The 27,848-nt window shown below is 41.3% G+C and overlaps 1 protein-coding gene across 13 annotated transcripts in view; it reads right to left on the bottom strand.

The window, feature by feature from the left end:
• The window catches only part of LAMA2 (laminin subunit alpha 2), a 365,130-nt gene that overhangs the window by 126,312 nt on the left and 210,970 nt on the right, over positions 1 to 27,848 (bottom strand). For 7 of the 13 annotated variants that reach the window (XM_083498017.1, XM_083498006.1, XM_083498008.1 and 4 more), the window contains 6 exons: positions 26,203 to 26,330; positions 24,191 to 24,277; positions 17,432 to 17,643; positions 13,273 to 13,379; positions 9,474 to 9,654; positions 2,401 to 2,537 (listed from right to left, as the gene is read on the bottom strand). In XM_083498017.1, the coding sequence (XP_083354143.1) occupies positions 2,401 to 2,537; positions 9,474 to 9,654; positions 13,273 to 13,379; positions 17,432 to 17,643; positions 24,191 to 24,277; positions 26,203 to 26,330 (852 nt within the window). Of the gene's footprint in view, positions 1 to 2,400; positions 2,538 to 9,473; positions 9,655 to 11,496; positions 11,761 to 13,272; positions 13,380 to 17,431; positions 17,644 to 24,190; positions 24,278 to 26,202; positions 26,331 to 27,848 lie in introns of all 13 variants that reach the window. The other 6 variants (XM_083498005.1, XM_083498010.1, XM_083498012.1 and 3 more) reach the window with 1 other exon arrangement.

Raw genomic sequence — 27,848 nt, 5'->3', positions numbered from 1 at the left:
GATCCTAAATTTGGATACCTTAGATTAATTTAAAACAGCAGTTTGTTACTTGTTACTTTCAGGTCTGGTCTGCTCACATTTGTTATTACTATAGTTTGCAACTGTAAAATTCTTTTATGAATGGAAACTAGGAGGGATAAAAATTTACAGAGTCAGCAAATTAATACGTATATTACCCAACCAATATACACTAGAAAATGCTCACTGGTGTTGTTGTGGTACTAGCAGAAATATATTCTATTTGGACACATGCATAAGAGGAATGTTGTATCAAGAATTGTGACTTATATGAACAAGCAAGAGTACAACAGCAGCCACAGGCACTCTTGTTAAAGATGAAAAAGTAGAGCTGGAAGGCTTTGAAAAAAGTTGCTAGAAATGCAGTAGGTTATGATTCACACTGAAACCCCATCAGAGAGATAATTGGCAACACCTCAAGTTGAAATCATAAGATGTGTTCCAAACCTCTATTTCGCTCAGTATATATGGCAGCCAAATTCTGGATTGTATGTATCTGGGACCACTAACAGTTAAGAATTGCCTGGCAGGCTTCTGTGTAGTCTAAGAATTAAAGCCTATTTGGAGCAGGAAGCCTGCACAGTAAGTGATGCCAGAGGATAATGCCTACTGGGCAAATTGTTCACCATATGCAGAGTAAATTACAATCAAATGTAATGTTTGTTTTGCAAGGAGGAAGCTTCACGCAATCTTCCCCTGCCAGTGAGTTATGATGGGCTCTGAAATCGGCTCCACTAAAAGCTCAAGTGGAGAGGGGGCAATCGCACCTTGCCTTAGAGAAATTAGTTGCCATGCGTTAAAAGGGAAGACTTGGCTGACATATCATTATTAATTTAGAGAGTGCTGTGGCAGCTGCCATACTAATGCACTCATATAATAGACAAGGCGAGGATAGATAGAAGAGATCCCAGAGCTGAAACAGAGGTCCTCAACCCCTATTAAGCTGGTTTGCAGAAGCCTGGTGATCTGTGTGGTGAAGAAAGGCAGAGGTTTTGTGAGAGGAGCTTTACAACTCAAAAAGAAAATAAATTATTCTGCATTAGTTAACTGGTTTGAATGGCCATGAAAAACAGCCTTTTAAGAGAGAGCACTGTGGCATTTGATTGCTTGCCTACACTGAAAGAAACTACCACAATGTTAAGTTAGGCCTCTTCATGTTCCCATTAATGATCATTTGTACACACGCTTGATATGTGGTGATTTTAGTCTTTATAATGTCCATTTCCAATATATCTCTAAGAGACGGTAATTTTGATTCTTACATAATGAGCGGGACCTGGAAGTGAGAGAAACTAACTTGCCTGAGGTCACACAGTGAACTTATGGCAGAGGTAGGAGGTGAATGACATCCAAAGCCATCATGGTATTCACCAGACCAGTTAGCTCAAGAGAGACAAAAGAAAATACTTTACACACGGCTCATCCAGACTTCTGCTTGTCCCACCACTTTCCCTCAGAAAAACTTGATCTTTACTGCTGAATCAGAGCAAATGTCAATCAGTTTCCCTGTGGATTGATGTTTGGTATGATTCAGTGAAGAGCGGGTTTTCTCGTGGAAAGCAGTGGGGCAAACAGAAAACTGTTTGGATCCATGCCTAGGAAGCGTGGGGCAAGTGGAAAACCATACTTTCTAGGTATGGGGCAAGCAGAAGTGTCAACAAGTCCACAGTCAAATCAATGATAAAAGGCTTAGACAGATCCTAGCGCCTACGCATGGTAGTACCATGGATCCTTCATTTTATTTTATTTTATCACATTTGCATCAATCTTCTTTCACAGAGCTCAGGGTAGTATACATGGAGACAATTCCAATCTATCCTCATACGTAAATTGGGTTGAGTACCAAATGAAATATTATTTAGGAGATCCACAATTGATCCTGTAACTCAGATAGGGCATCTATTGTATCTTTGGCTTCAGTTTTTAATTGGGACAATGTAATACCAACTGCAATTCTAATACTGCTCATGAAGACTGGTATCCTTGAATGACACTCAGAATTCTATTAAAATTGTGCTTGGAACAAAGAAAGCTTTGTCAGACACAATACAAAGCCGTCTGAGTTATCCTTAGGCTCACTTCGCCTTTGTTTTGTGAAAAGGGATAAAATTATATCCAAATTTGGACAGACTGTCCTTCTGACTTCAGTACACAACAGCTGAAATAAGGTACATGTGGAGTTCGAACACTTTGTCTTCTGAAAGATGCAGCTCCAATTCAAATATAGCACATCCTGTCATCTGGGCCAATGCCAATGCTCACAAAAGAGAACTTCAATTCTATGATTCTTTAGAAAACTCCCACTGTGTTTTTGGTTCCAAAGACAGTAGTTTACCACATGGAAAGCAAAGAAACACACAGATAAAATACAGGTTCACTCACCTTGCACCCGCTGATAATGTCATGACCCCAGTGATTTGGTGCACATTTATCACACCTCTGTCCTACAGTATTGGGAGGGCAAATGCAACGGCCAGTGTGTGGATCACAATTATTACCAAGATGGGCACACTCACAACCTTCATGGGGAAGATGAAGAGAAAGACAACATGAAGCACATTGCTTAAAATATCTGAAGAAAGCAGATTCTGTCATCGTAATGTCAGTTGTCCAAAATCTTAGGTTTTTATACTGTACTGTGATGTTTCGTTTTATTGTTTTGTTCATCAACTCTATCGTGTTTTATGGTTGTATGTTATGTGCTCCCCATGGGTGGTAAAGACTGGTCCAGAAATGAATTAATAGTAATAATAATTTATCTGTGGTGGGTGCATCTAACTATGGACTGGAGAGATGAAAACTGAGCCAAAGTCATGTACCCAGTTGGGTCTGATATAGAAATAATAAAAACAAAAGCGGTAGAGTTCCAACCATGAACTATGTATATGTGCCTACATCATGAAATGCCTGCCTGAGACTTTACAGAGCCATCACTTGCCACATCTATCAGCGTATGAAACACAATTTTAGATAAATGCTATCAGGACTGAGCAAACCTTTTTACTTCTGAGAGCCAAGGGTGGTGGTAAGTGGTCAGTCAAGGGCCGTATGCCAGTGGATGTGACTGGAGCGCACACTCCCACCCCCTCCATTGTGATTTACATGGGGTGCAGAACATGTACATCACCCTTCCCAACACAACTGCACTCCCTTGTCTGTCAATATTTTTTTGATGGCAGTGTGATTTACATGAAAAACATGGTGCACAGACATGACTGTGCATCCTCCTTCACAATAATGAATTCATTCATTCAATTTATATACCCCATAGTTCCTCTCCAAAGGAGCCTGGGGCAGCAAACACATCTGTAGTAAAAATAAAACCATGTGGCAGGTAGCAAACATTGAAATATGGTGGGTTTCTTGGACACCGATAGTGGGCTGCACTGAGGGCTTCTGAGACCCATAGGGTGCCCACCTGTGCTAGGGTAACTTATTTGGTCCTGGAAAGATGGAAGCGGCTTGCTAGAATGGGGTCATTCTATTTAACTTTTGTCCTGCTCATAAGCTTTGCCTATTGAAGCAAGTATCAGTTTGGGGGGAGGCAATATTCATACTGTAAAAATGGTATGAAGAAAAGAAGCTCCCTAGTGACTATCCAAACCCTCCACTTATTCTTGGCTGCATTAAAAATATTTATTTTTATTTTTTTAAAAAGAGAGGCCAGAATTCCAATCAAGATTCCCCATCTCATTTAAATACAGGGTCTCAACCATGAATCAACTAGAGACCCAGCTGGCTTTGAAAATCTAATAGTATAGTGCACCCTCATATCATGCTGTCTTCTCTCTGAATGGAGAGTTGCTTGCTGGATGCAGTTTTGAGGTAGCATTGAATTAATGGAAGTTTGTGTATCTCCTTGGAATATTCTTAAGCAGTCTGAAGGCATTTGGCTTTTCTCAGGGTTTTCAGACATCAGTATCATTGTCTTTAATTAAAAAGATTAACTGGTAAGCCATTATGCTGCTCTTTCCTCTGCCCCCTACAACGTACTAGAAAATGAAATTCCAGAATTCATTAAAAGTAGAAACAGACTCTCTTTATATCTCTTGCACATCTTTGGTCTTCAAATGTCAATACTCTGCTTTCCCCCCTGTTTTGCTATATATCTGCCAGATTTATTATGCCAAATGACATTTCTTTCTATCATATTTCATTTCAGAGATGTAATGGCACCAGTCCCATAAGGGGGTTCTTCCCTTGTTAAAATGGCTGATGTAGTGGAAATGAAGCAATTTCTGTGGCTAAGAGATGCTCGACTGTAGAATGGACTCCCACGAGAGGTGGTGGACTCTCTTTCCTTGGAGCCTTTTAAGCAGAGGTTGGATGACCATCTGTCATGTATGATTTAGTTGAGATTCCTGCAATGCAGGGGGTTGAACTGGATGACCCTTAGAGTCCCTTCCAACTCTGCGATTCTATGATTCTCTTCTCACAAAACTGACAGCAGTGTCCATCTGCTTGACAGAGGAAGGGAAGATAATCCTTATGTACACCAGCAAGCATTCAGCCCATCAATGTACAAGACCATATCTGGATCAAGACCAATTTCTTTTTTCTGTGGAACTCATATTCACCATTTGTCCCTGTACTTATGATACTATATAATTATTCAACTTTTTTTTCTTCAGAGCAAAAAAGCTAAGAAGATTAAATGACTTTTCTTTTACTCAGAAAGTCTTCCGGGTTTCCCCATTCCCCTCCTGTAAAATAGAATTCTTTTGAGTTGCTGGTTTTAAAGTGGTTATGATGTGCTGATTTGGGTCTCAAATTAAACGTTAGCTAAATCCAGGAATTTCATTTCAGGGTCTTCATCAGAGTAACCCAGAGTGCATACAACTACTAAAGAGAATGGGAAACCCAAAGAGATGTGGGGCTCTGTAAGTGCCCTCCTATAATTTTTATCCATTGCATCTGCCACACTGACGTCTCATTTGTGTGACATTGATATCTTATGCATGTGTGTGTGCTAGAGCACAATTTATGGTGAAAATGTAAACACAAATTAGTACATCATTCATTTCTACCATAGTATGATTGAAAATGCGACATTTTAGAATGAAGGAGCCAGAGCTAGACATTCTGGAATAAATCAGGTATCAGTTGCAGAAAGTTTTCACAAAAGAAAACAGCTTTCCAAACCTGCAACTGCTGCAAAAAATGACAAATCACAAAGATCATTCACTATGTTCTCGTTCCATCCCCATTTGTGCTAAGAGCCTTAAGACTACAGTTACCATTTGTTTTTCATTTCAAGTTTTCTCTTCCGTGAATCCAAAAGTTGACCTCTTACCCTTACCAAGTGCTGACATGTTTAAACTTTTACACAACAATAAACATGTCTTTATAGATCGACTCTTCTTGTAAGGGAACACAATAGCACAGAGCCGTGGTTCAGCATGCAATCTGTACAACTTTTAGGAAATATTCATCTGCCCAGAATGTTGCTTTTTTGCTAGTTCATAGACGGAATGGATTGAAATCACATTTAATATCCTTTAGGCCACTGCTACACTTAAGCAGAACAGGTAAGGAATATAGTTCAGTATTGCAATCCAAGCGTATAGATGAATTTCCAGGTTCAATTCCTGATATCTATAGTTAAGAAGAGGCTTTCTTTTTTGTGGGTGTTGGTGGGAAGAAGGGTGGTGGTGGTAAATACCTTGTTGTCTTAGACATTGGAGACAGAAAGCTAGAGTAGATAATCCTGGGCCAGATGATCCAGAATCTGATTTAATATCCTATGCCTACTTCCTTGCAAGTCCCATTCAACACTCTTCTGAGTGAGTAGGACTGGGCATCATCACACACCCATGACACAGATCAGGCACTCCAGAGTAGTGCAAATGTAAAGAGTCTGAAGGCCAGGAAGAATAAATACTTTATTGCATAAAATGCAGGGGTAGGAGTTTCTGGCTTTAAGTTTTTAATGAAGAGTAGCTCATATGAATTGCTGAGGAAAGAGAAAAGGATTAAGACTTAAATGGGAAGGCTTTCTATCAATCACACACTATTAAGGAATATAAGCTGACCTGTGTAATTGCATCATTTGAATGCTTCAAACTAAGGATGAAATAATCATTCCTCAGATGGGCTTAATGTTACCCTTTTCAGCAATTCTGCCCAATTCAGCAACTTGTGTGCACCCACAATTTCCCTATGGAAGTTGCTCCATTGACTATTGTATCTTAGACTGAGAAATCTTTTCGCTACTCATATAGGTCATACTGATATTGCAGGTCCCATGAGGATGAATGTGTCCTATGGAGAGATGGCTTCAGACCCAAGGGAAGCAATGTTGCCACACACACAAAAGTTTTAGTCCGGGGTTTTTTTTTAATGGGAACAAATTAACATACAAAGATCCAGTAGCACACAGGAAAGCTCACATTTGTGGACTTCAGGAGGCTCTCTCTGCATTGTGAATATTTCCCCAATTTTCTAGGTCAGCTACTGGGAGAATGATGCCTTTGGCTAAAGTTTCTTGCTGAAAGGAAAGGTGGGGGACAGAGTAGAAACACTGTCACTTTAGCTTTGCCAGTAGCTAAATGGAAAAGTAAAGGAACCCAGATTTGATGTTATCTGTATGCTCCTTACTCCTGCTCACCAAATAAAAAGTCTAATTCAGTGGACTGCAGTCTTCCTAGACCTATGACCCATTTCTAACCTCATCAGTTAAGATGAGAACCACTTTTAATTATCCCCGCCCCTCCGTCTCTCTGACTTGCCATCATGTAGTCAAGTGACAGGGAAACTTTGGTCGTCCTGATGTTGTAGGCTAGAATTTTCATTATCACTGACCAATGGCCATGCTGGCAAGAGGCTGAAGGAAGTTGAAGTCCAGCAAAGCCTCCAGGGCTGGCGCCACGCCCCTCCCCAGTTGGGCACCCAATAGGGAAGCTCGATGGGGGCATGGCTTGCTGCTCAAACGCAGCCGCGCCAGCGATCCCCACCATTGCACACACATTTTCTTCGAGTCAAGTTCCGGCTTCATGCCTAATCTGGGGCTCCCATTGTGGGTGCGAGTTTCCTGGTTGTCAAGAAGGGGCATGCGTTGGCAAGAACTCATGCCACTGCTGAAGGCAAAAGCTGCGCTGTTGGGCCCCCCTAACATTCTAATCATCCAGCCGGGTGAGAGCGACCTGGCTAGCAGGGAGAGTGTGGACTTGTTGTGAAACATGAGAAAGGTCTTGGATGAGTTGGCTGCCTTATTTCCCAGAACAACCCTGTTCTGGTCCTCTCTCTTGAAGAGAAAGGTTTGGTGCGGTGCGAAAACATTATGGCCTTTGAGAAATCCAGGAAATTCTTGAATCGCGCGGTAGCGCGCAAAGTGTGTTTTATGAATGGCCTAGTTATATCTCATGATGATATCCAGATTGGCAACCAGACCCTATTCCGGGATGACGGTGTTCATCTTTCAGATCGCGGAAACAACATATGGCTGGCTAACATATCCAATAGTCTTAGGGATTGGTTGCAACTGGGAGGGTATTCGCGGCGAGCCTTTTGGCTTGGGTGGCGGTTAGGTTATTGGAATGTGTTGTTGGTGTTTCGGGGGGCAAGGTGTGGCCATCGCCTTCCCCGACAATTTTGGGTATTCCGCTAAAGGAATCTGGTGGTCGTGGATCCTGTCCGATGCCAGTGTTGCGGGGGGTCATGGCACGACCCTTGGTGACATCAGGAAGAGAGCCTATAGTTGGATTAGCATCAACAGGTTTCCCCTACTGGTGGTTAACCCCTCCTCAGACTCACCCCTCTACGAGTGGGTGGAGTCTAATGTTCCGTGGTCCAATGCCTAAGCCAATACCGTCTCACATGCTGTAATCAATAAAGCTGTGGCCTTTACCTTACCCATTAACCTTACATTCTGTGTCCACGTGTCTTTATTCCCCAAGCGGGGATCGGGTCCTCGAATCACAACATTTGGAGAGCCACAAGTTCTCTACCCTCGAGGTAGCTATTGGACCATTTTCTTTCTTGGAGGACTCAAACAGATCAGAAACTGGACAAATTCAGACATGTGCCTATCATGTGACAGAGAATCTTACTTCTGAGATTTTGGTTTGCTGCTGAAAGTTTTTTTAATAAACAAATAAATAAATTAGGAACCATGAGGCTGCTGGCACAAACCACCTTACAGAAAGTTGCAACTCCATTGCACCACCAGTTGAAGATGAATGACTTAAAGGACGATGTAAGAGAGTGTGCTTTGGGAAGTGTGAAGCACTTAGAGCAAGAGGTGGTGTGTGGAGAGAGGTAACCATGTGGAAGAGAGAATGAACTGCCATTTTCTTTTCTTTCTTATTGAGCTCCACAATGAACACAAATACACAAAGTAGGTGCCACATAGAGTTGCAATTTTTTTTTTTTTACTGACAGGATTGTTTAAAAGAACTGAGGTACTTTCATGTGATTATATTTTTTCATTTAAGTTGACAATTTATTATTTCCATCAGTTTCACCTGGTACTGCTTAGGCTCCATTTCTGTGGTACATTTTGCATAGATTAACTTGCATCTCCCAGAAATTGGTAAGAAATATTTTCCTCTTGCATTTACCCTCTGATGTGTCATGTGGAAACAGAAAAGATATGCAGCTAGACTATACCTGCTGGTTTGAAATGCGGTATGTAAAGCTAGACTTTTGCACCCATTATATTCTACTTGTTTGACCTAGCTCTGGGTTGCTACATTTATCTCTAGGTAGCTCCAAGTCAAATGCTTATCATTTGTAAAAAAATAACATATTGCAAGGGAAAATTGTACAACAGGAACATCATTTTATGCCAAACCCTATCATTGGTTCACCCAGCCCAGTAAAACTGATGAGCAGTGGCTCTCCAGATTTTCAGCCAGCACCCTTTCCCCAGTCCTATCTGAAGGTGCCATGGATCAAACCTGTAACCTTCTAAATGCAAAACGTGTGGCTTGGGATCAGATTATTTAAGAAACTGCTTCTCCATGTATGATTATCTCACCCTGCATTCACTATTAAGATATTTTGCATGGGCCTCTTCTAAGGAAGAACACTTCTTACACAAGCCACACACGATGGAATTGGTTACTAGAATAAATCTATCCTGGTGTGTGTGTGTGTTTAAAAGAAATGCAAAGTGCATATTTTGGCTTTAACCTTAGACATTTGTAATTCTCCTTGTCTTTAGAGCATAATGCTTGCTTTGCTTGTGTTCTCTTCATTGCGGATGGTTTATGGACATTAGAAAAAAAAAGATATGCCAGCTTTGAGCATTTTGCTACATGTAATTTTTTTAAACAAAAAACAAAACAAAAACTAACTTGCATTTAAAAAAAATTCCCCTAGAGTTACATCCCAGAGAAACAGAATGTGATGAACTCAGATGTAGTGCTGGGCCTGAAAGAAGTCTTTCTCCTCACACACATAATAAAAAGGAAAGCTCCCCATCTATTAAATGAAAGTTGATGATCTATACTTACGGGTGCATCCTCCTTCTTCAAAGCCATAAAATCCATGAGCACAGCGGTCACACTTCTTTCCTCCAACACCTGGCTGGCAATGGCACTGTCCAGTCTCATCACAGTCAAAAGATTTGGATCCAAATGAATTACAGTTGCAAGGAACACAGCCTCTGGATGACTGTACGCCAAAGGTTCCAGGCTGTCACAGTAGACAGAGGGAAATCATTTAGCAGAAATAAAAATAGCAAGCAATGCTAAAGGAAAAAAGTGTGTGAGAAGCACTGACTCTTGAAGGGTCAATGGATGTGAATGAGCCAGTTTGTTTAAGTCCTAAGAGATTAAAACAAATAGGAAGGTTCAAATCTGGCACCTCTCCTTGTAGCCCAATTTACCCAAGTTCACGCTTGAAGTCTGAAATGAATAAGATACCAACATCTGAAATACAAAGAAAGACAACTCTGGAAGCTCCAAAGTTAATTTGAAATTTGATTCATTGGTCCTCATTAAGGAACCAGTATAGTGTAACACCAAGCATTCTAAATTCTGAACTTGGTTCTGCTCTAATGGAGCACCTTGCAAAAGCAACTTTTAATATGCACTCCTGATGTGTCTAATAACAAAGGATGAGCTAACAGAAGAGTCCTCATTTGGGCTACCACAGGGCTTTTGATTTAATGTGGCGGCTATCACTTTTCCATAGGACACATACAGCCATTATTCTGCCTTGCAGAGTTTAGCTTATGTGGCCTCTGAGGCCTTTAGATGATGTGGAGGCCAACTGTGAACATTCAAAATGAGATAGGGAAATGCCTCTCTTTTCCCATCTCTGCAGACGACATCCCTCCTTGCAATGCTGCTGTATGGCATAGAACGGCAAAGATTTTCTGTTGAACCTGTATCACCATGAACCTGTATTAGCAGCAACTATTAGTGCAACATCATTGATCCAAGCATGCTCACAAATCCCAATTTGTGCCTTTGGAATCTTTTTTAGGGCTCAACCATTGGAAAGTCCTGGCCTAAATTCAGCCCCATAAGTCTACCAGTTAAATGAGAGGTCCTTAGTCCACCAACCCTGCCTGTTCAGAAAGTACCTCAGAGCAAGGTTCTGTTCAATACATAAGCTTCAGTTATCCCTACTTCAGTATGGGATCAGCGGGCCTTGTTCAGATTACAGGCGCAGAGGCTAAAGTTGCTTCCCCATGCAAAGCCAAGTAACTGCAATAAACATGCAATTTATCCACCATTTCACCACTGTATATTATGACTAGTACTATAGCATCGTATCTCTCACTAAGAACAGAAAGGAATGCCTCAACTCATGCAATTAAACCAGCAAGCACCCGCCCTCTAAATCACCAGTTTCATAGGAAAAGTAAATCCTGTTTATAAGGGGAAAGGCAGAAAATCAAATTCCATTTTAGATAAAATTATCTGCTTAACCCACAATTAACTTAAGAAGTTGGGTCAGTGGCTGCAGTGCACCAGTGAGGAGAACTACAAATTCACATATAAAATTATGCTTTGTTAACTATTTTCTTACTGAGATGGTGAATTATCTAATAAGTGTGATACATTTCGTGTTAATTACTATGCTCTGGATTCAACTAACTGGTACCGCTATAAGTAACTCCGTATAGAGAGTTACCTGAGAACATTACTTTAGGTGAATTCAAGTAATCACAATAACTTAGGTTATGCGGGTTACTAATATTATCCAAGTTCCTTTGTAACTTGATTCTTACTTATCTGAAAAGTCAGTATTCAAAATTTATTTTTTTCTCAGATATCCCCCTCATTAATTACCTCAATTGCCTGATGCATCACACTGCAATAGCATGGGTCCTGAACTTCAACTACGGTAAATCCCAGAAATTTCAATGGGATTTATTCTCTAGCGCATATTGTACCAGACAATGTTTTGATGTTGCGAGAACACTGACTGTTTTCTAAATGGTTTGCTTCTACTGCACTGTTAGTGTAACACAACACAGACACATGCTAGAATGCAATGCATGCTGTACATGGTCTTTTTGATTACCAAAGAGGCAGGTTTGAAAGCACCTCTCGGGCACCCACTTGCACTGGAGTAGCCCCATCTCTGATGAGGTGCTCTGATTTGCTGAGCCGGTAATGGCTTTTCCTTCTGGATATACACCTGTCTGCTCAGCTCACATCGTTTACCAGCGAATCCTGATTTACAGATACATCTCCCTGACACATCACAGTTTAGTGACATGGATCCTAGAGGATTGCATCCACATGGTGTACAGAATTGCTTTTCTGGAACCCAAACATAACCAGGCTTTTGAAGAGAAAGAGAGGGAAAACAAGTTAGAAAACAAAGTTGTACAAGAAAAGGTTAGAAGAGAGAGAAAGAGCAAGAAGTCTATTATAAATATTTGTACACCAAACAATTTGGTTTTCTTAGTGTACATATGGAATTAAACTGAACCAACTAACGATTACATAAATTCAATGGCCTTTTGTTTTATACTTAAAACTATCATATGCACATCTTATAAAGTCCAGTAAACTTTGCTCTAAACTACAACCGATAATGCTCCAGTAATGTAAACACATCCATATCTAGTAAATGAGCTAATGCCAAACATGATCATAATGGGGGTTGAATCCAATTGTGCTCCTTCGCTCATGCAAGAACTTTTGACCCGGTGGTCACCTCTGCCAATGTAAGGGAGAGGCAATTTCCACCAACTCCATCTCACCCTGCAGCCCGTTGCACCCCTGAAAATCTGTTTCAGAAGGTTGGGGGACCCTCCAGAACAGGCATAGAGGGTGACACAGTGGGTAGAAAGAACTGATAAAAATTGCTTTCCTTCTGTTGGATTAAAAAGCCATTAAAAATGGAATCCTATCCTGAGATTGCTATTGAGATGATCATGTTACTTTTCAAATCCCAGTTTTTTACTGCTGACATTTTTTTTCTAGGTTTCTTAATGGCTTTGTATTGTAATTTCCCCCGTAGAAAGTTAAAGTGCTCTAATTCACACAGGAGAGAAGTAAAATAATCTTTCAGGAGAAGCCTTTGAAGTTCCACAGATCACCACAGCACAGAATCACTTCCCTATTTTTCTGGACAGCCTTACCCATTTATTGGGCCAACCTGTTTCACTCATTTCAAATCGTTCATTTCAAATGCTTTGAAGGTTTGCTTTATTGTTGTAAACACTGACATAATCATTGTGATCAAGGTGTGAGATGAGTGGTCAGAAAACAGGTAACCGACCTAACCTCTTTTTTAAAAAACAAAAGCAAATGGACATTGAGTCCACAACTGCACTGAATGATAATTCTAGAAGCCAAGAGGGTTGTTCCTTATGTTTTCTTTCTGAGAGGCCCTTCTGTATTTGTTTATAAAATTCAAAAAAACAAACATGTGAATCATGACGCAACAATGCAAAAGGGGTGTGTTCCGCCCATTTTCTTTCTTTCTTTTTTCATGTAACTAGTATGTCAGTTTTTGTTTTTTGTTTTGCAAAGAACTAAAATCTTCCTTTATATACATAAAAAGATATTAACTATTCATGGTGTACATTTATTCTGTTTGACTTAAGTTTTAAAAGGGGATAGATTCTGTGCACCACAAACAACATGTTCCAATTAGCACCAATAATGATTCCAGAAAGCCTTAGAAATAAATTCTGAGACACATATCAAAGGCAGTTAGCATCCTTAGTTCTAAGCCCAAAACCACCCTCAACATTTTATTTGAACAACAAAAAAGAGTCGTTATAATATAACACATAGAAAGGGGAGGGAAAGCAATAAGGATGGATCAGTTCTTATGGCTTACCTTACACTCATCACATCTACGGCCCACCACGTTGGGTCTGCAGTCACACTGCCCAGTCTTAGAGCTGCAAGTCTCTGAAAAGGAGCCATTGAGATGGCAACGACAAGCTACACAGAAATAAGAAAGGGTGTCATAATGTAATGCATGCTGGCACGCTATGATATGTACATGAAACAAAATGAACTCCGCTTTTATTGTGTGTGTGTGTGTGTGTGTGTGTGTGCGTGTATGGGTACACACACACACACACACACACACACACACACACACACACAGTAACTCTGTTCTTGGTCTACAATTAGCCACACGAGAGAAAGATGAGTGCCACTGCCCTCTCCCATTTTTAATTGACTCAGAACCATGCAACTAGAACCCTGCCATGAGCATACGATCCTGGCATACCAGGTCACTGGTGGCTTCTTCTGTATTTAATGGCAGGTGCCAGGCTACACATTCTGCATGAAAAAGTCATTGCCTGCACAGATAATGGAATTTTAGTACCAGATTATGTGACTTATGATCACAGGACAATTTTAATAATATAAATACACCCCTGGGAAAGCCAGGCAATGCTGTGGTCCAGTAATCCCTGCAATGGATTACTCCAAGGACACACCTCATGGGTTTCAATGCACATCCATCCAGTATTTCCTTTGGCCACTTCCTACTGGGTGGTGGGTGCCTCTCCCCTCCAGACAGTTCCCCTAAACCATTTAGCTGTGCCTCCGATTATACAGAATGTACAGTCATTAGGGCTTTACTTTCTTTTCTTTTTTTAATCTGCCTTGAAGACCATGCAACTTTCAGCTGTATGAATCTTGTGATGTTTCCATAACTAAAAGCCAGTTGTGAAATAATGTACAAAAAGATATGGGCTACTAGTTTGATTCTTTTATTTTACATTTTTGTTTCTTAAAAATAATGTTTAGGAATAACAGGGCTGGTAACAAAACTGAGCTGCCAATTGAACTGACTAATGTAAATGACCCCAGCAGGAAGGAAAGAAGGGAAAGGGAGGGGAAAAAACCACAGTATTTTGAGAGCAAGACTCTTGCTTTGCAAGTTTTCAATCACGAAGTTGATTCTTTAATGAAAAGGAAAAATTGAAAGCAACAAAGCATAGGCACAGTCCCTCTGATTTCACAGCTTCGGGGCAAACTTCATGGAAGCCTGCCCAAGAAATATGCAAAAAAGAAAGCCTAGTTGTAATAGGAGGAGAAATAAATTTGCGGTAACTGCAAGCACAAGAACATTAATATACTGAGAAGTTCTACTATGAACTCAGCTAATGACAAAAAGCAAATAATATAAATATACATTAAAAAGCTATCTATTTTAATGGGTTTTTTTTGGTATATATTGTATATTTTCGCTCCACACAGAGCCTCCTATACAGCTGTCTCTGTAGAGGAAATGTTCAAAGTTTCAGCCATGTCAATGCCTCAAGGAAAGAAGCACAGCAATGGGAGTTTCAATTCTGCTCATAGTTTGATTTTTCAAATCCGCTGCTTTTTAAATGACAGCCTTAAAGAGCAAGTCACGAGGCACCGCACCAATGAATTATTAATCAACTCCAATGCAGCTGCTGAAATTGGAACCTGTAAAAATCCCAAATGTGCAGAAGTGGTGGTGGTGGGGAAATCTTATGAAAATCTGATTAGTGCAAGAGACTGAATTGATCCACAGAAGACTCTACCTAGATGGAAGACAAGGAGTGGCTATGTTTGCATGGCACTGTATTGCCTTGGAGATCCATGAATGAGCTGGTTGAAAATTATATTTAATGCTGCCAGGGGATTCTTTGTAGATCAGATGTTCTGTGCCAAGTGGTCAGCGGGGGATTCACTGTGTTATGTATATGGTTGGTGAGAACGGGTGAAGGTGAGGTGCTAAGGATGTGTTTTGGGAGATGCTACTGCAGAAGGAAGTGTTGGCATAGCTTCCATTTCAGTTATCTTGCTTAGCCAATAATGCCTTAACACACGGAATTGTTACCGTATTTTTGTACAGTATTTGCTTTTTACTTGTAGTGTTCCTTTTAAAAGGATATGCTGTTTCAATTTTCCTCCAATTTTTTTCCAAATTAATTTTCCAAATTATTACAAATCAAACCAAATTACTTTCATTTAATACAATTTTTTAAAAACAGGTTTCCTGCTCCGGTTCTGAACATATGATAAATTTTAATTATGCTACTTTAAACCATGGACATTTATTGCACTTTTGTATTTGATATTCATTTGCAAAGATCTGTTCTTTGCAATGTTGTACTTGATATTTTAAGATTCACTGTAAACCGGTAAAGAAATTATCTAAATCAACGATTCCCAAACTCCCCTGCAATGGATCTCTTAAAAATTGCTGATGACTTCAGCAGACCACTGAATTATTCCCCCCCCCCCTTATTGTAGGAATTGTGATGTGCTGTGCTAGATACTGTATTATTTTTAATTGTATTTCTATTGCTTCTTTTGTTTCTTACGTTGTATTACAATTTGAATTCTCCAGAATTTTATAGAACTCAAATGGTAAGTGTTCTTCACAGTCATGCTGTGAACCACCTGAATAAAGCTTGTGGACCACTGGTGGTCCACAAACCAGGGTGGGAACCCTCAGTCTAAATACAGTTGTACCTCGGATCCTGAATACCTTGGTACTTGGATGTTTTGGCTCCCGAACACCGCAAACCTGGAAGTGAGTGTTCTGGTTTGTGAACGTTCTTTGAAACCCGAACATCTGACAGGACCTCCACAGCTTCTGATTGGCTGCAGGAGGTTCCTGCAGCCAATCAGAAGCTGTGCTTTGATTTCCGAACATTTTGGAAGTTGAGCAGACTTCTGGAACGGATTCCATTTGACTTCCAAGGTACAGCTGTAAATTAAATACCTAGATAAATAAAAGAAATATATATCCTACCTTTACACCAAATGAGTCACTCAGTGGGAACAACAAACCAGAACTATTGCACAATCTCTTTTTTAAAACAAGTGGTGACATCCTTCTGATTAGTCATGCACTGTGACAGACACTGAACATAAGGCAGGCATCCTCAAACTCGGCCCTCCAGTTGTTTTGGGACTACAATTCCCATCATCCCTGACCACTGGTCCTGTAGCTAGGGATGATGAGAGTTGTAGTCCCAAAACATCTGGAGGGCCAAGTCTGAGGATGCCTGACATAAGGGCAGAAGAAATATGCGAAAGGAATTGGCAAGAAAAGGGCAGCCTTTACCTTCATTTCCTCCTCAATATGCATAATGCAACCTTTTGTCCACCAGCTACAAGGTACATAGAAAGGTTCTCCTAAACCCCAAACCTGTGGCCAGCTTGACTAGGGGGAGAACAGGAAGAATATAAGGCTGCTGCATGTGCCTGTGTGCATATGACAAGATCATCATTGTGTTGCGCATTTTCTTCCTCTTGCTCCATATAATTGGTTGCCGCAGACAGGGGAGAGAAACACTTAGCCAAATGATGTCATGACATGAGGCTAGCTATATTCAATCTTATGAAGAGGGCAAGCTCAACACAGTGCTGTTATTTTCATACCCTTGTTTATCATCATCTCATTTAGTCTGGCCTAAGAAAGCAGAAGCGGCAGGGAAGAATTCTGCGGTTCCTCTCCAGGGCTCCTAGTTTTTATTCTCCTATAGCAGGCAATTTGAAACAAGACTGGTAAGGGAGCAAGCCCTGTCCAGAGATGAAGGAAGGCCGTAACAGGGACAACAGGACACCCTAATAAAGTTGACTTTCCGCAAGGGTAAAAATGGGTCCCACAACGTCATCATGACAACCCAACTGTCAAACCAGCTCACTTATCAAATGTGTGGCAGGGTGAATGGACTGGATCCAGTTCCCCACCCTTGGTATAATCTGAAGTTCAGATGAAAAAAGGGTGCTGGTGGCACCTGCCCTCTTTTAATATGTAAAATGCTGTGCGCAAGTGATAGAACCACAATAATAAATAAACAAACAAAGAATGACCCTGAATCTAGATAGCAAGTAAGGAAATCTGAAGTAACCACATTTTGGATAATGTGACACTTACTGTACATAATACCATGAAAATAAATGCATGTCCTATTTGACAGACCGTCATGCACTTATGCCCATAGGGAATGAATGCATTCTGACAGGAGAAGCAGGATTCCAAGACTTACGTTGACAGTTCTTTACATCAACAGCATCTCCGAAATACCCATCAGCACACTTCTCACAGTATTGGCCTGTTGTACCTGGCTTACATATCAGACAAGCTCCAGACAAGCTGTCACAGCTGCCAGGAATGGAGAAGTCGAGGTTGTCATTACACTGGCAAGGCTGGCACGATCCCCCTGGTTTTAAAGGTTGTCCAAAATATCCTTCTGCACACCTAGGGTGACAGACATAACATCTTAAAGTATTTACATTGACCTGTTGGCATTTTTTAAAAATAACATTGTTTACAGCTCTGTTGCCTTACGGATCACTAAAGACAGCTTTATTTTCTCTCAAGTGTTTCTCAGAGTTTCCTTACCCACCCACCATTCCCATTGTTTTTTTCAGTTTCCTTAACAGCACTGAAGATTCATTACTAGCTGAAATCCTGCCAGCTCCACCAGTTATTAGATTTCAGGGAGGGGGGACCGCAGAAGAGCAGGGAGGGGGAGGGAGCTGGTCACTAGGGCTGAAGATGAGAAAAAGCCTAATAAGAAACCTGTCTGTTACCACTCCAGTAGAAAGCAGATTCATGCAGAGAACCCTTTATGATACAGCCCATCATGTGCAAGTATACAAGAAGGAAACTCAACTATGCCACCTAACCAGCAAATCTGATATACTCCGCCATGCAACATAAATGATCTGGTTGAGAAAGGAAAACAAAACAAAACCATGCAAATTGACAACGAAATAAACTGTATGCATAATAAGGGGTGGGAGCCCACAAGCTAACACAAGAAACCTTTGATTTCACCCCAGGTGGTAGATCTTCAGCATAAGACTGCACCCTTAGAAATAGTTGTTAAACTGGGTGAAATTGTATTATAGAGGTTTTGTTGCCCCTCTGCTCCATACAGTGGCCAACCAGATGCCTGTGGGAAGCCCTCAAGTAGGATCTGACCACAAGAGAACTCTTCTCTGCTGCAGTTTCCAGCGACTGTCATGCAGAAGCATTACTGCCTCCAACCATCATGGCTAGTAGCCATTGATAGCCCACTCCTCCATGAATTTGTGTAATAGCCTTTTAAAGCCAACTAAGTTGGTGGCCTTCTACGTGTCCAGTGGGAGCATAGTTCCATAGTTTAACTATGTGCTGCATGAAAAAGTCCTTTCTTTTATCTGTCCTGATTCTTCCAACTTTCAGCTTCATTGGATGTCCACGAGTTCTAGTGTTATGAGGGACGCAGGTGGTGCTGTGGTCTAAACCACTGGGCCCCTTGGGCTTGCTGACTGGAAGGGTGGTGGTTCGAATTCACGCAACGGGGTGAGCTCCTGTTGCTCTGTCCCAGCTTCTGCCAATTTAGCAGTTCAAAAGCACATTTAACTTTTACCTAGCGTTATAAGAGACCAATAAAAACTTTTCACTATCCCCCTTTTCCATGCCATGCATAATTTTATAAACTTGTATCATGTTGCCTCTTACTTGCATTTTCTCTAAAATTCCCTAAAGCATCTGAGCTGGCAACTCTTAAGTAAGTGGGTGGCAGACTAGACACTAGTTTTCCTTGGTTTGACTAAGCAGGCCTAGTCTGTTCATGAACTACATGTAACCTGTAGAAAGAAGGGCCTCATATGGCCAGTCCAATGCAATTTCTGCAAGTATGCTGAGATAATACAGATGACTCCTTCAATTGCTAATAATTTTCGCCTTCGCTTATCAGGGTTCATTTCTTTCGCTCTGCCCATCCTCTTTCATTTAAGCTTTTGTCTTGTATTGGATAATGCCAGCAGAAATGTACAAAGCCAGTCATAAGAAGAACACCCAGAGGATTTGTGACTACTGATGTGCTAATCATAAATAACCCTTCTACTAATGACAATCCACTTTGATCACTCCCCTCCCTCCCTGCCCCAATTCTCATCATTTCAGACTCTGCTAATTAAAGTTAACATAAACCTTGGTCTCCTGGCCTTTTCCAAGTGTTCTGGAACCACATTCTACTGATGTGTCTTGTGATGAATCCCAAATAGCTTTCAAAAGCACTGATTGCTGGGGGGGGGGGGAGAGAAGTGACCCTAATCCTGTCTTGTCTCCCTTTTGCTTCCCTTTTCCTTCTCTGAATTTCCTGGTAAACCCTGAATGTTGTCTACTTTATAGCTCCGTATGTTTCGTTTAGGAATTCTTCCACTTCACTTACTCTCCTCTGATCCAATGGGCTGTGCTCATGAGAACCAGCACAAAGGAGGAACGAGTCATGTGTAACATTAATATCTTATATTAACAGGCAAGTCGTATCTTTAAACACAACAACAACAGTGCCGAATGGCTATAAGGAAAAGAAACAGAGGAAGAAAAATGCAGATATTATTAATATTATTGTCTGCAAACATGACATGAAGGCTGGTAACATCAACCCCGCCATGTGGGAATCCCTTGCAAACGACTGCAGTGCCTGGAGACAGGCCATAAAGTCATGTATCCATAGCAGTGACCTGAGGAGAATTGACTGCTGGGAGGAGCGCAGAGAGAAGAAATGCCTTGGTGCATCTGTAGCTGCACAACTGGGTGCCTTCATCTGCCCCAGCTGTAACATGTCTCTTCCTCATTGGTCTCTACAGCCACAGCAGGCGCTGTAACCTTCCAACAGCTTGACCTCACCCACAAAGGAACACTCCTCCATTGTTTCCCTAAACAGTTGGATGCCAGCATCATTATTGTTGGAAAAGCTTTTTTTTGGGGGGGGGGAGGACATTCTTGTCCCTCTTAGATGTAGCTATAAACTAGAGTAATATCCTCCACATCTACCTGGCAGGCGCATATAAGCCTTTTTCTCCCTAGGGTACATCCATTCAAATTGCAAGATGGATGGAATCACAGAGCATCAGATTATGCTATTCAACCTGAACAACTTCTAGAATAGCAATATGAATGAGAGAAAATCATTAAGACTGTGTATACATACATGCCAATTTTTGAAACAACTGAACAGCAGTCGTTTGTGTAGGAATTGGGAGGGGGGGAGTTGTTAGCCCAAGGGTGTTCTTCATACTTAAGTTTTTTGGGGGAGCCTGCAGCTTAACTAAAGCTACAGAACTATATCTGTACACTTCTCAGAGTGGTTTATGAATCCTGAATTATTATTTTTTTTAAATTAAGGAACATAAAGTCAAATGACAATTTTGACCCATTGTAAAGGCTGTTTTTGAACTCTTAATCATGAATGTGGAAGCAATCAGATCATGTTGCTTCTAGTTTCCTGTCACTCTCATTCCCCATTTTCTGCTGAATCTCCCTTTGTAGGTTATTTCAGAATGCCCCATTCTTACTCACTACTAAGGTAACATTATCAAAATGTCTGGCTGCTTGTCTCCGCCTCCCCCCCCCCAACTGCTGCCTGTTCCTTTCTGAATGAATCTCTAGCCTTAGTCCTTTCCTTTGAGGCTCTGAATTTGAGGGTCACTTTTCTTGCTGAACAGTGTTGGCCCACAAATGCCTAACTCATCTTCAGTCCTCAGATGTGCTTGTTGAGAGAGAGAAGATGGTGAGATGGGAAATAAAGAGAGAGATAAGAATTGAATTTTGCCAAAGGCAGAGAGACAGAGAGCCTCAAAAGCAAGGATTAGGGCACAAAATTGAAAGCAACAAAGGGACAGTTGAGAGATTTAAAGAAAGGGAAGATGCTATCTTAGAAAGCAGAAGCATTCTAAATGTATGGAAAAAGAGAAAGCAGAAGGAATGGAACAGCAAGGAAAGTGACTGCTAGAACACTAGAGCAAAAGGAGTACAGAATGGGCAAGTGTTGTTTTTTTTAGCAATGGGGGCCGATGCAAAAAATGAAAAAGGAACTTGGCAATGACCAATCCAACAAAACAAACAGAAATGCAGCCCAGAACTCAATCTGCATATAAATAAATGGAACAATGTTCTTGATAACAACAAAAATCCTATAAAGTATTCTTAATCTGCTAGCATTATAAATACACAAAAGGAGATTTATTGCCAGCTCTAGGAGTGAGAAATCATGGGTGGTTGCTGCAAGACAAAGCTGAAAATAGAAGACGTCAGGGTAATTTTAAAGCAGTTAATTTAATAGCAACATGACTCAGAGCTGCACCCCCAAGCTAAAAAAGAAAGATGGGATTCCATGCAAATTCCTGAAGTTATTACTCATTCACATATGATAGTATATAAAGACAGCTTTCAAAATGCTGGCATGTTGTTGATGTTTTCATAACCAATGGCTCGGTGCATTATTGTGCAACTTGTGACAATTAAAACAGACACACACTTATTCAAATTCCTTCCTTGTTGCTAATCTATGGACTACCCTCTACTCAAGAAATACTACTTGTTGCTTATGGGACTTGTCAGTGACCCCTTACATTGACAAACTGTCACAGAAGTACTCTTCGGCTGATTTGTTCTTGCATTCATTAACTCCACAGCCCTTAGGTTTGAGAGGAGGGTGATGACTTGCCAGCGAAACAGGAAAAGATAGACAGAAATAGCACTCAGCAGCAACAGCCATAGTGATAAGCGGGTGAATGCCTAAACCTTCTTTTGGCAGGTGCTTTTAGCCAAATATAACACCAAATGAATGTACAAAGAAAGTGTGGGCTTGGTATTTGTTCTGAGCCTTCTGCTTTGACTTTTAATGTTAATGAAGCATATGGCTAAATGGTTGCATTTTCTAAGATCACTCTCAAAAGTCTTTAATTGAAAGGAACATTCTACATTTGGATCCTCCCCCACTCCTTTTACACATGCCATACATTCTCCTGAGGCTTTGCAAATTGCTGACTGCTTGCCATGTATGCTTAGTACATGAGCTGTATTCTTCTTTCCAAATGTCAGTTCTTCCACATTTTAAGGTTCAGAGGATGAAAGAACCTGGGTTTTCTAACTAGAAATAATGAGCCATAGACTTTCAGTACAACCCCCGCCCCCTGCCCAATGACTGGGTTTTCTTTCATATTGGGGAATGTCTTCAGTGATGTCATTCAGGAATGGCAATACTGAATGTAGGTCAGAATGATGAACAGTTAGAGCACTTTGTAGGGTGTAGCCATATAACCCCATGAATTGGGCAGTAGCCAACATGTTAAACACTCCAGCTTCCATCATACCAAGGTAGTGGTGAACAATAATATTAACAGGATTTGTTGGGCCCAGCAAACTGTATGCGGATCGGGCCCTTTGTCCATTCTAATGTGTGTCTGGATAGAAAATTACTTCAAAACACTACGTATGAGACCTTGAGCTCCTTCACTGATGAAAAGCAAGATAATTATAAGCATAAGAAAAATTGGTATTTAAGTTGTGATATTAACTTTGCATTGTTTTCATTATGTTCTCACTTCCTATAGTGACAGCAAGCACAAGGAAAAGAAGTAGTCTTGGGGTGCGGTGGCAACTCGTCTCAAAGTGGGCACATCTCGAAGACATTTCCAACCTTACAAAAAGAATCTGAAAAATTCACGGCTGCAACCTTTCTTTGGATGCCAACTGCTAAGTGTTGTTTGCTTCCAGTGATTACAGAATAAAGTGGCTTTTATCAGGGGTGACTCCAGAAAAACTAGTTTGGGAAAGTCAAAGGTAGGCAAAGACCATTTTTAAGGGTGCAAGTTTTTATTCTGTGCTGTATATGACCTTAATATAGTGGGAAGTATTTTGGGGTACACTACCAACCTCAGTAACATTTTGAGTTATCCCTGCCTTTCATGGACTTTCAATTTACAGTCATGAAGGGTTGCAGCTTAGTTGTAGAGCACATAGTTTGCATGCAGAAGATACCAGGTTCAGCACCCAGTGTCTCCAGACACTTTTTTGTAATCACCAAAGTTGTGGCCTAGTTCAACCCAAGACCAGTCTCCTGTGTTCATTCTTGTGGCCCTCCCTTCACCTGATGCAGCCATTAAGTGCCTGTGCTGGCAAAGCCTTCTGCCCCCATACCTTAAAGAGCCAATGCAAGTCACTGCAGACAAGAACAATCTAGAAGGATCAGTAGTCAGATTCAGCAGAAGCCTGTTTCTTAGCTGAGGATATGCAACACAAGATACTGTACCGAATTTCATCAAACATGGAATTCTCTTAGGGAAAGATTGATCATATACCCAATTTCTACATTTGTCCACCCTCAATCACTTTGGAAACAGCGTGCCTGTATCAGGTTGCAGGAAAACAAAAACAGCCCCTCTGAAATATTTTTAACACTGCAACTTTATTCATAGCCCAGTAATTTCACATGCTAAATAGCCAAATTCAGAGGAGAATTAGAAGCAGCAAAGTCTGAAAATATGAGTTTTAAAGTAGTTGAGACAAATAAATCTAGCTTCCACAATTATATTGTTTGGCTCAGCGTTAGGAGATGAAATAGCATTTCACTAAATAACTGATTAAATACACCCTCAATATTCGAGCCAAATTAGGAACACACAAAAATAACAACGGAAACTAACAGGTGCACAAAAATCCAGCAAAAAGAATCCCATCAAGTAATACTACTTCTATGGAAAATACTTTGTTTGTAGCTTAATGTTTATCTAAAGCATTAAACAGAAACGATTTTCACAGGCCGACTGAGCAGAGAACAAATCTGTTGGAGAAATGTGGAAGAGACAATGGAAATTCTCATTTAAATAGGAATCTTGTATGACATCACCACCCCACAATTCTGACTCTGGGTGCATATGGATGCTTGAATACATAGAGGTTTGGAAAAGAACCATGAAATGAAGTTCTGTTAGACAAAGAGGATAAAATCCTGTATGGCGCTTACCTCTCACAGCGTGAGCCAGCATACCCAGGGGGGCATTCGTCACATATTAATCCACGACTCTGATCCAAATGACATGTTGGGCTAAAACTTTGTTGTTGATGAAGGGCCAGAAGAGGGACACAGAGGAAAGATAAAAAGACATTCATTAGCAGCATAGTTGCTGTCCTTCCTCAGAGAGCGCTGCTTTTACAGGGAAAGTCCTTCTGGTCTCACACATGGAGCTTAGGTTTGGCTCCAGCTGGTAGAGTTTGGAATGACTCTGCTATTTCTGCCGACACTGAATATAGCTCGAACGGGTGGCAGCATCCAAATGACATGTTGTTATGGGACTTTAGTCTATCAATGAGTCGCTACACCATTTAAAAGCAGGAATGTACAGCTGCTTGTCTGAGCCCTCCAGGGCCTGGCAATGCGCTCTATCCCAGACTTTGTTCCCAAGTTAAATCTCACTGCAGCTAACGGACAATTGACTAGAAAGCTCAGTAAACTCGACTTACATGAATAGTGGAATAAAACTGCCGCATTAAAAACAGGGAAGGGGAAACTTTGTGATGATGTTTCTCATGGTACGTCAAAGCTGTATTTAAGTCAAGATCAATGATGACTTACACAATATTCTTTGGTATTCAGAATCAAGAGTGGCAACCTTTGTAGATATTTTCCATCCTTGCTTCCTAACCTCCATGACTAAAGGTTAGGATCCTAATACAACTAAAAAGAACCAGAGCTACATGGAATTCTTTAAACTTGAGGAAGACCTGTAACCTCATGTATGTAGCTTCAGTCATTGCAATAGCAATTATTTAGTCATTGCAATAGAAAATGACAATTTCCTATCATTTCTTTCTTTCTTTCTTTCTTTCTTTCTTTCTTTCTTTCTTTCTTTCTTTCTTTCTTTCTTTCTTTCTTCTATTTCTTTTTACAGATACATTATAAATGATAGTTAAATTTCTCAGCAACCAATCATTTGCATGCTTACAAATCCTCTGATAGTATTTTACTCTAGCTGTGTCCCTCTGCCTTCCAGCATATTGTTTTCTGAGTTTCCCCTCTTTGAGAATCTGATTGACACAATGTAATGAGGTAATCTGCTGGCACACTGGAAGACACAGGCAGTTTGAAACAACAGGATATCTGTCACTCCACTATTTTAAAGAGATAAGTCCTCAATTCTTCTTCTTTTTATTTCGCTTAGAGGTTTGTGTGCACTACATAGCCATTCAATTTGCCAAACAACCCAGCAGTAGACCGGCAGCCTTAGGACAAAGCCTTGGCTTAATATGGGTATAGTGGTGAAATAAATATAAACAAGCATTGATTACAGTCATTTCTTCATTTTGTGATGAAACTTTGCAGTATTGAGATATATATATATTTATATATAGATTCTGATTGTGTCCTATGGATTGTCACGTATGGATTGCCACTTTTTTTTAAGGAAGTGGGGATCTGTGAAATTAGCAAAAGAGCTCAATAGCAGTCAATTTTCTGAATCTGATGGATTGATTTTGACACCTACTCAGGCTGCACTTATATTTCATATACACCCTTGCTGAGGGAGGGGGTGGGGGAACACTTCCATTCAGCCTGCTTACTAACAGGGTATAGATACCACCAATAGTCTTGTTTGAAGGTATACTCAGTACTCAGTTGCAGGGGCATAGCGTAGGGAGGGCCAGGGAGGCTGTAACCCCTGCCCTGCTTGCCACCAGGGGTCTCTGGGCCCCGGAGTCTGGTCTTGCCACCACACCCCCGGCTCCCTCACCAAGGGCCATGTCAGCCGGCTGGGCTCCCTCTTGCTGTGGATGGGGTGGGGGCAGGCAGTGCAGCACACCCCTGTGAACCCTCTGTGCCCCATGCCCGTCTGGCGGCGGCAAGGGTTTGGCTGGCATGGCGGGTTCCCCCCCCCTCCACATCCAGCCCCTGGTCCCATCTGGTGTGTACATGTGTGTTTGCGTGTACCCAGGGTTCCAATAAAGGACACAATGCCACTGTTTAGTGGGTATACTTACTTGTTTGAAGGTATACTCAGTGGGCAGGCGCACAGCTGGCAGTCATCAGGTTTCCCTTTAGTAGCATCTCCAAAGAAGCCAGGAAGACATCTATCACAATACAAGCCACCTGTGTTGTGCTTGCAGTTCTAAACAGTCAGGGGAAGGAACAAAACCATCTTCTCAGAATGAAATAGAACATAGTTGATAAAGTCACATAGGACACAGGCAGCCAACATGGTGCCCTCCAGATGCTGTTGGCCTACAACTCCCACCAACCCTGCCTATTGGCCTTACTGGTCGGGGCTGATGGGAGCTGGAATCCAACATCTGGAGGGAACCGTATTGGCAACCTTGCAGTTGAGCATGAGTACATCTTCTCTTTCTCACACAAACTCAGTTGGTAGAATATGAGACTGTCAATCTCAAGGTTGTAGGTTCCAACCCAACGTTGGGTGAAAGATTCCTGCATTGCAGGGGGTTTGGACCAGATGACCCTCACAGTCCCTTCCAACTCTATGTTATCTGGCAAACATCGCGATTTTGAGATAACTGTGTAGCCAGCCAGTGCTCCTTAGTGCTTCCGCTGCCCCCTGCAGGAGCAGCGAGCAACTCACAAGAGCAGTTGTAGCAGCCGTCACTATGTTTCTTTCAGTTGTGCAACGAGCACCAGCTCAGCTCCGCTGCCTCTGCAAAAGCAGGTGACGATTATGAAAGTACAGTGGTACCTCGGGTTACATACGCTTCAGGTTACAGACTCCGCTAACCCAGAAATATTACCTCGGGTTAAGAACTTTGCTTCAGGATGAGAAAAGAAATCGTGCTCTGGTGGCGCGGCAGCAGCGGGAGGCCCCATTAGCTAAAGTGGTGCTTCAGGTTAAGAACAGACCTCCGGAATGAATTAAGTTCTTAACCCGAGGTACCACTGTAGCTGGGAAAGCAGCAGCCAGCCAGCAGCAGAAACTTATCAGCCTTTATGCTATACTTCTTTCGATTTTGCAGCAAACCCCAGCTCAGCAGGCTAGTAGCCAGAGTGACAGGCCAGTAGGTGTGGTTTTCAGAGATGCTGGTCTGAGATAGGTAGCTCAGGACTTCTTACTGGGAGCTCCCTTTCCCCTTTGCCCCTACCTTACCCCTGTGATAACATTTTATGAAACTGTTATCGTGCGGTAGACTTCATAACCGATTTCACTTCTTCACGTGAAAATTCAAAAACATTTTTGTGCGAATCCATCGTAATATACACACTTTGCATGCAATTTTGCCTACTGTACCGATTCTTGCAAAGTAATTTTTCTGTAATGTAATGCATTTTTTTATTTTCACAGATATGGGCATCTTTCTGCACACTTTCCCTTGCAATATGCATTTTTGCACACAATACTTGGCTAGAGAACCATGCTGCAAAATAGTCAGAAGTCAGAATTGTAAAGAACTATGCTTTGCTTTGAATACTGTTTTAGTTTAAGTTATTCTGCCTTCAAATGCAAGCTGAATCAAATTTCTTCCCCATCTCTAGCTAGGGTTAGCAGGAGTTGGAATTCAAGAATATCTGGAAGGTCCCAGGTTCTGCACTCCTGGCATACAGAGCAAGATAAACACTCTCACAGATGTGAGGGAAAGCAATAATGTGAGCTGTCCTTCAAAAATTCGTTTCTCCCTCCCTC

The sequence above is a fragment of the Podarcis liolepis genome (genome assembly GCF_965112155.1).
Source record: "Podarcis liolepis genome assembly, chromosome: 3".
Taxonomy (NCBI): Eukaryota; Metazoa; Chordata; class Lepidosauria; order Squamata; family Lacertidae; genus Podarcis; species Podarcis liolepis.
This window is presented reverse-complemented; position numbering and strand designations above follow the sequence as displayed.